Source organism: Macrobrachium rosenbergii, chromosome 12, assembly GCF_040412425.1.
Source record: "Macrobrachium rosenbergii isolate ZJJX-2024 chromosome 12, ASM4041242v1, whole genome shotgun sequence".
Lineage (NCBI taxonomy): Eukaryota > Metazoa > Arthropoda > Malacostraca > Decapoda > Palaemonidae > Macrobrachium > Macrobrachium rosenbergii.
In genome coordinates, this window is record NC_089752.1 from 72,429,224 (window position 1) to 72,437,819 (window position 8,596).

Genomic DNA, 8,596 nt, shown 5'->3' on the forward strand with positions numbered 1-8,596 from the left:
TATATATATATATATCCATATACATATACATACATGCACATACATATATATATATATATATATATATATATATATATATATATATATATATATATATATATATGTATATAGATATATACACGTATTTATGTATGTATGTAAAAGAGATAATTATTTCCAAAATAAGGCCTGCATACTCTGTTAACAGAACACAGGTGTTCCCATGATCGAAACAGGTGACCGAAACACTTCGACGAAGCATTACACACAACGTGTCGCTCTTTCGTATTATTATTATTATTATTATTATTATTATTATTATTATTATTATTATTATTATTATTAAAAATATAAGTACACCAATAATCACTGAGGAACAGCAGAAAAATAGAAGCGAAAGAAATACTGCTTTAAAACAAGCAAGCCAGACGCTTGCAGACTTGGAAGTATCAGCAAGCACCCACAGGGGTAGATAAGGAATACACAGCAGGAAAAGGCAAGAGATAATTGGGATCGAACTGATGACACTACAACTGCACAATGATATGAACACCTGCGTCCAAGAGAGCGGCGACCAGATGTTCGTTACAGATGTTCACCTCGCAGACTAATCAAAACAGGTGTCCATTCGGATGCATCTTAGCCTTCTGAATTTAGTGGGTAACGAGTACTCTCCTTTGTGCTCTTCGTCCGTCAGGTTTTCGAGGGAGTAGAGAGCCCAGTACAGCGCAAAGCGGCCATATATTTCTGAAGGTTTCTACAATTTGGAGAGGTAAGTATTCAGAGTAACTGTAAATTTTTGTGTAAGATTTGAAAGTATTTTGTGAAGGTGTTTAGCGTATACTTCTTAAGATTATACATACACACATTACATATATATATATATATATATATATATATATATATATATATATATATATATATATATATATATATATATATATATATATACATATACTATATATATGTGTGTGTGTGTGTGTGTATATATATATATATATATATATATATATATATATATATATATATATATATATATATATATATATATATATATATATATATATATATATATGGTGATTTTTTTTGTTTGTGTGTCGGTGTGTCTTTGTATGTGTGTGAATTTGTAAGGAGTCATTTTAAAGGCGCTGTATCACAATCAATCGTTTTGAAAGAGACTGCATCCATGAATAGTCATTTGAAGCCTTTCCATACATGAGTAATACTTTAAAATGAAATTGCTTCCGTGAACAATAAAATCTACATAGCATCTACGATCAGTCTTTTTAAACGTTATTACGGTCATTAAAAGCAAGCTTATGCTGAATTCATTAACAGCCATTGCATAAATCACTGTAATCAAGGATATTAATTTTTTAGGGGAGTTATATTTATCTAAGAGAGAATTGCAGCCGTGAATAGTCATTTCTTCAAGTCAATTTAAAAGGGCATTAAATTCATGAACAGCCATTTTGTATCTATAAAAAGTAATTTTAAATGGCATTGCACTTATGAACAGTAATTTTCAAAGGCACTGAACTCAGAAGCAGTTATTTTTAATGGGTATGGCATTCATGAAATAAGAAACCGATACCTGTCTAGTTGTTTGTTGAAATCTGATGCTTAATTTCATGATTATCCAAAGCTCCAAATATAAAATAGCGGTAAGGTAATAAATACTCCGTATTTGTCGATAGTTATGTGGAAAAAAAGACATGGCTGGCCAATTCTTGGTCACTGAATGACAGTAAACCTGATGAAATTCCCATCTCAGGTGGTTTCAAACCTGACATTCATAAGGCTTTTCTTTTTTTTGCCAGTTGAGTTGGAATAAAGAGGAAGGCTTAGATTATCTGGATTCTATATGTGCATGAAACAAGAGGCAGAGGAACCTGGTTAACTCTCTAAATCGCCATTTCCTGTCCTTATTGCTGAACCATATTTCTACCATATAAAACGCGCTGTGTATCCATATTCTTTGAGTGGAAGAACGATAATCTAAGGGTAGTAAACTCCCCCTTTAGATCGGACGGTCTCTCTCCCCAGTGGTCCGGGTGCACAGTAAAGTACTGTAAGCAGAATTATAGTTCCGTGGTCAGGCATTCGGGTCAGGATTTGCTGTCACACCCTTCTCTCATATTCCTGTCATTTTAATGCCATTTTGACATAAGTGACTTCTAAACATTTCAAGGAAAACAGAGTCTGAACATGAAGGATACCAGTAAAATAAGAGCCGAATGGGTCGCAAAGGAATTCTATCAACCCTATTCTCCCTTCTAGGCGTGAATCCATCATGAAGATGACACTCGTTGCGTCTGTCTTTGGGTTGATGATCATTCTCAACTATGCAATCGAGGTAAGTGAAGGAAAATATTCCAGTTTTTAGTTCTAATAATTTCGTCAAGTTTCCCACCCACACACGCATATACAGTATATATATACATATTATATATATATATATATATATATATATATATATATATATATATATATATATATATATATATATATATATATATATATATATATCTATATATATGCACATTAAAATACTGGACTTGAGTGTTCACATCCTTAGGGGTTGGACGAAATCTTTAGGATGATCTATGTATTTGTGTATCACAATAAAGTTGCACACTTTAGGATTTTTATTACTTTCACTTGAAAAATTACCAATTTTTTCTGTCAACTGAAAGCATGGTATTTTGGGACAAATGACCCTTTGGATACACACCCATGGTACTATTTCTGTAGACTTTATATCGTCTTGAATTTATCATTTAGTCAAATATATTTATGTTGTTACCCGGATCGATTTGGGAACACAGGACAAGATGATCTCCTGTCATTCCCTGCTGTGTAAGCTCTTACCTTTCACTTTTGCCTCATTTATATGTGTTTCCCCTGTGCTTGAACGTAATGAAGCTGCAACACCCTCCTTGCCTGTGTCCAGTCCTCTGTTAACTTCCAAATCATAAAAATCTGTGAGAAGGTTATTTAGCTTTCAAGTATACCACAGGATCATGTGAAGATGCTCTTACACCACATAAGAACTGTATTCTCCCCCAAGGATACACAACTTTTTACAAGGCATTTCTCTGCCATAGGAAGTAGTGACTTTTAGTCATTCATTGCTTTGCTGTTTTACTGCTGATGTTACTGTTACGACAACTGCTTTTAGTAATTATACATTTTGCCAGTAGCTTTTTTTATTAGAAGGAAGGAAAAATTTTAAGCATAAGAGATGAATAATGAAAATAATTATAACGTTAGCAATAATAAAGAAATGAACTAATAGTGATAAATGGTGATATTAAGTAATAATTATGGTAACAATAATATCAATAATAATGATATATGATACTAATATATATATATATATATATATATATATATATATATATATATATATATATATATATATATATATATATATATATATATATATATATATATTCTTACGTGGGTCCTTCGGCTGATGAGTTTTTTATTTATTACTGTAACTAATGTAGCCCTGCTCTACCTAAGACCCATGTAATCCTGTCAATTAAAGCTAAAAGTTACCCAAAGAGACAGATGATTACTTAATTGGATTAGGTTGCCAGTCAGAACTATGTGTTGAATAATTTGGATTATTTCTGAAACAAATGAATTATACCAAACCCATTCATTTCCACCTAGTCCCAACAAAAGAAAGAATGCGCTGTTACAGTGAGAGAATTTACATGAGCCAAGTAGTCCTCTTCGGACACAGAAATATTTTCCCTATTCAGATAAAACGCAACGGGTGATCGTTCTCGTAGTCACTCATAAGCAATTCGGGTATTTTAAAAGGCTATTCCTCTTCCAAACAATGGTATGATCAGGTTCCAAGGCTTGCCTGAATATTGCTTATGCTTGACCTCTCCCTAATTCCTACTTACTGCAAGGGGGATATCTTATGCAATCTCACTAGGCAATAATAATTATTCATATATACTTGACTTCGTACAGGAAATATGGTTACACCAGGATCTCTAGTCAGTGGCTGAGGAAGGGGGAAATTGGAAATAGAAGTACAGTGGTAGAAATACCAGCAATTGGCAATACTTGTCAATTTCAGACTTACCATTCACGTAGGCTGCTTGCGCACTGCAACAGACACCTGGGATTTCTGGAACAACATGCAATGTCAATTCACTCAGTAAATAAAAGACGGGAAGGGGACAAAGGACAGGATTATCAGGGGCACGGACGCGGACATGTGCCCTGGAAGATGGCTGGGTTCAATCTGTCCCTAGGTCAGAAGCAGGGTCTCTGTGTTTTCGTGAACAGTGCTCCTTCAATAGCCTCCGGCTGTCTGAAAATTGGCGAAAACATTGCCGATACATAGTACACAGGAAAATGAAGACTTAAGAATACCCTCACTAGAGGTGACCTGGTGAAAACCTCCCTGTTGGATAGGTCTCTAATACTAACTTATAAGCTGTTAAGAACTGTTAATTTTGAAAACACAACTAGCTCCTGACTGCGTCTCGTCCTGCGTTCCCCAGAAAACTCTTCTGGTCCTTTGTTAGGAGTATATTAATACTAAAAAAATGCAGGGAGGTCGAACAGCAGAATACTTATAAATATATATATATATATATATATATATATATATATATATATATATATATATATATATATATATATATATATATATATATATATATATTATATATATGTCCACACACACACACACACACACACACACATATATATATATATATATATATATATATATATATATATATATATATATATATATATATATATATATATACACACATGCAATGCATGTGTGTGTGTGTATATAGAATCTTCTGGTCACTTTTTACCAAATACATATGTAATTTCATTAACCACAATGACCTCTTCTCGATTTCTTCAAATTTTGAAATGCTTGTCACTACTAAGCCCAGTCCCAAATCCAGAGGATTGAAGTTATTCTGATGAATCTGGGTTGGCATCAGAATAACTTAATCTCTTTCTTGTTTTGGAACTAGGCTTAGTAGCAACAGGCATTTCCAGAATGTGAAGAATTAGAGAGGACATTGTGGTTAACAAAATTGTACACGCACATATAAATACACACATATGTATTATATATATATATATATATATATATATATATATATATATATATATATATTTATATTTATATTTATATATATACACACACACATACACACTAAACCTCAACACCTATTTTATCCTTTATTTCAGGCCAAACCAGCAGGGGAACCAAAGGTCAGTGTGACTACGGCAATTGCTGGTAACCATATAGCCTCAGGCACTACTCCAGGTAAGTTGTAGTTTGGATTTCGTAGATCAGGAGCCACAGGAAATTGGACAGTTTTCTAGAACTAAACGTTTGTTCTTGTACAAGGAAGTCTTCATATGAATGCTTACTGACCAAGAAGCATGGGAGGCAACCATTTGAACGCTGGGGTTGTATTTATGTTGTTGGAAAACTGTAACTTTCGGGTAACTTTGGTGGTTGTATCTTCAATCATACTGAAATTGTTTAGGAGACTGATGAAAAGAAATCGAAGGTTATTCTTTATCAATTATGGGACGTGGATATCAAGTAATAAATATCTGTCTTACTCTTTATGGCCACCAGCGAAAGTGAACGCACGTTATTTATTCGCCTACGATGTCTATTTGTTTGTTCACAAATACCTGAACAATGTATTGGATTTTGATGAAAGTTGTTACATGCGAAAAAGGCGAATACCTTTGAAAAGGGTTTGGTTTCGGGTAATGATCGAGGAAGCTTATTGTTTTGGTAAAGGTAAATGCTCTCTGAGCACCTTTGGTTTTAAAATTGTGATGTTTTGACGCATAATCATGTCTGTTTTTGTTTGCATCAGGTGGTAAATGTATCCGAACTTGCTTCGACCACGGGATGGACATGGTTGGGCAGTGCAAAGAGCAGTGCGAAGAGGACGAGAGAGAGATTTACGGAGAATGTCAGATCGCTTGCCCTCCCGAAGGATGCAGACGAAGGTTCTCCTGCCATTGCTGCGCCAAGAAGAAGCAGTTGTAGCCCAGATAAAACAATGCCTCGTAACACTTGTATAGTCCCTCTTCCCCTAATCACTCTGCAGAACTGACCAATCCTCTGGTTGTAAGACTCAACGGCGCAGGTAAAAAACGGGGCCTGGGAACTTGCAAGGACTCCTCTTCCCCCAGCTACTACCCCAAATTGACCAGCTCTCTGGTTGTGCGGTTTTTCGACCTCCAGCTACTCTATTTTAGTCCATATTTTAAGAGGACGGTCACTTCCTTTCCTTTTCAGTTTAAGTCCCACTCTTTTCATTCCCTTTCTTCTTTAGTTTGAGTTTTGGCAAGATTAGGCACTTACCCCTGTGAAATGACTGCGTTAACTTTACGTTCATACTGTGCTTGAAATAAAAAAAAAAACATTCACCAGTGTTTTTTTAACCTTTAAATGCTTCAAGATCTATAGTCTATTTCCTTGGAGATGACGGTAAGTATCTGCATCCTGCAGTGATGGTGCCAATGTGATTGGCGGAAGATCTTGCCTTGCACCACCCACCACAGCAAGATGGAAGCTTGAGTGGTGAAGGCAGTGGATACCATCCGTCAGTTTTAATAAGAAACAGACTGTAGTGGTCTAAGTCATTTCGCAGAGAAATAAAAGAAAGGTTTCACAAATGGAATTCTTTGGAAAAGCATGACTTAAGAAACTGGTGTTTCTTAAATTTATCTTCATAATTAGTTCTACATTTTGTCCGACAGGAATGTTAAACTTTTCCAAAAACATTAAGCATTTGCAAAGTCTTTTTTATTTCCATATCCGCTTAACATTATGTAAAAAGCACGGCGGAGCGGGAGTCCGTCTGAATAGCTAGGCGTCCTTGCAATTCTTTTCATTAATAAACGCTTTTTTTTTCTAATAAGCTGTGGTTATAAATAAATAAGGTGTGGTTATGAATAAAAGACAGGACAACATTACTGCCACGTGCATCCTTGTACAGCTTATTTAAGGATGAATCCCTAATGCAGAAAACTGCCATGGCATCAGCCGTTTCATGCACCTTCGAAGACAAGCAGGCGGCGTGAATTTCCTTTTGCTCTAATCACTGGAAACAAAATACTGACATGAAGGTTCACCTATTTGTACAGATTCCCAGCTCTGGTAAAATGGGATAAAAGGAGTTGGGGTGAAGGGGTCGTGTGTGTTACACATTCCTGCCCCGTAAAAGCAAAGCGTTACTGAAACTTGCAGCAAACACTTGTGGGTTGTTGTGAACTACAGCTGGCTCCGTAAACTCGCATAATGACAGTATGAGTAGCATATCACAAAAAAAAAAAAACAGCCTTCAGAGGGCCAAGCATCGATGGACCTTGCAACCAACATTAGCGGGCAGATGTGAGTGGCCGTGGGGTCCATAATCCAACAGAACACGAATTACACTAAGTAAATTTTAGCAGTCTTGAATGTCGTTGGTATTATTTCACGCAAGGTGAAGGATTAAAAGGTACTCACAGAGTAATTTTTGCCCGAGGAAGTTATTTCCGTCAGGCACACAGTTTTAGTTTTCTGTAAAAGAAAACTGTTGAGATGGCTATTTGTCTGTCCGTCCGCATTTTTTCTGTCCGCCCTCAGGTCTTAAAAAAAACTACTGAGGCCAGAGGGCTGAAAATTGGTATGTTGATCATCCACCCTCCAATCGTCAAACATACCAAATTGCAGCCCTCTAGCCTCGGTAGTTTTTAATTTATTCAATGTTAAAGTTAGCCATGATTGTGCGTCTTGCACCGCTATAGGCGCTAAGAGCACGGGCCACCACCGGGCCGTGGCTGAAAGTTTCATGGGCCGCGGCTGAGAGTTTCATGGGCCATGGGTAAGATTTTGATACAGCATTTACGCTGTACAGAAAACTCGATTGTGCCGAAGAAACTTCGGCGCATTCTATACTTTATTATTGTCTTTTATGAAAAGATATGCATTTTGACTGATTCATTATTACATTCGTTTCGTATGCATTCATTTCTGATCAATCCTTCTTTAGGCTCTTTTACCATGGGCGCATTCTGTTCGAAACATAATATTATACAACGATAGTCTTCTTAGCTGGTTTCCTAAAAATGTTTGTTGATTGTGAATATCAGCAGTGCTTACTGCCTCTTCTGTTGCTATTACCATTTATAATACTGTCCTCATGACAGATTATTATTATTGCTTTTCCGAACACTTCGTTTGGTACTACGGGCGTCTGTTGTCTCCCCACACACATAGGCGTGCGTGTGTGTGTTTGCTGGTATGTGTGAATCCTACAGTAGAGAACTGTGACCGTGCAGCATCTCGTTAAGCTCAAACAAGCTAACCGAGGCAGAGCTTTCCTAATTCAGCCGGGCCATGCAATGCCGCCACACGATGCTTCCGTTCAAACAATCTGGTGTCATGCTACTCCTGTCAGCTGGTCTCTGACATCCCATAAGTCATTCGGTAGAATGTTTGGAGGCGGTTTTTCTTCTTCCGTGACTCTTGGTCTGTCTGCCTGCTGCCTGCTGCCTGCTGCCTGCTGCCTGCCTTCGAAAAGATATCAACAGATTCTGATCA

At 36.4% G+C, this 8,596-nt stretch overlaps 1 protein-coding gene across 1 annotated transcript; it reads left to right on the top strand.

Annotated features, from left to right (window-relative positions):
* Window positions 1-611: 611 nt before the first annotated feature.
* On the top strand, window positions 612-6,422 carry LOC136844258 (uncharacterized). Its single transcript, XM_067113246.1, has 4 exons — window positions 612-751; window positions 2,260-2,335; window positions 5,227-5,305; window positions 5,877-6,422. The coding sequence occupies exons 2-4, from the start codon at window positions 2,273-2,275 to the stop codon at window positions 6,050-6,052; spliced, it is 318 nt and encodes a 105-aa protein (XP_066969347.1). The 5' UTR covers window positions 612-751; window positions 2,260-2,272; the 3' UTR covers window positions 6,053-6,422.
* Window positions 6,423-8,596: the final 2,174 nt, after the last annotated feature.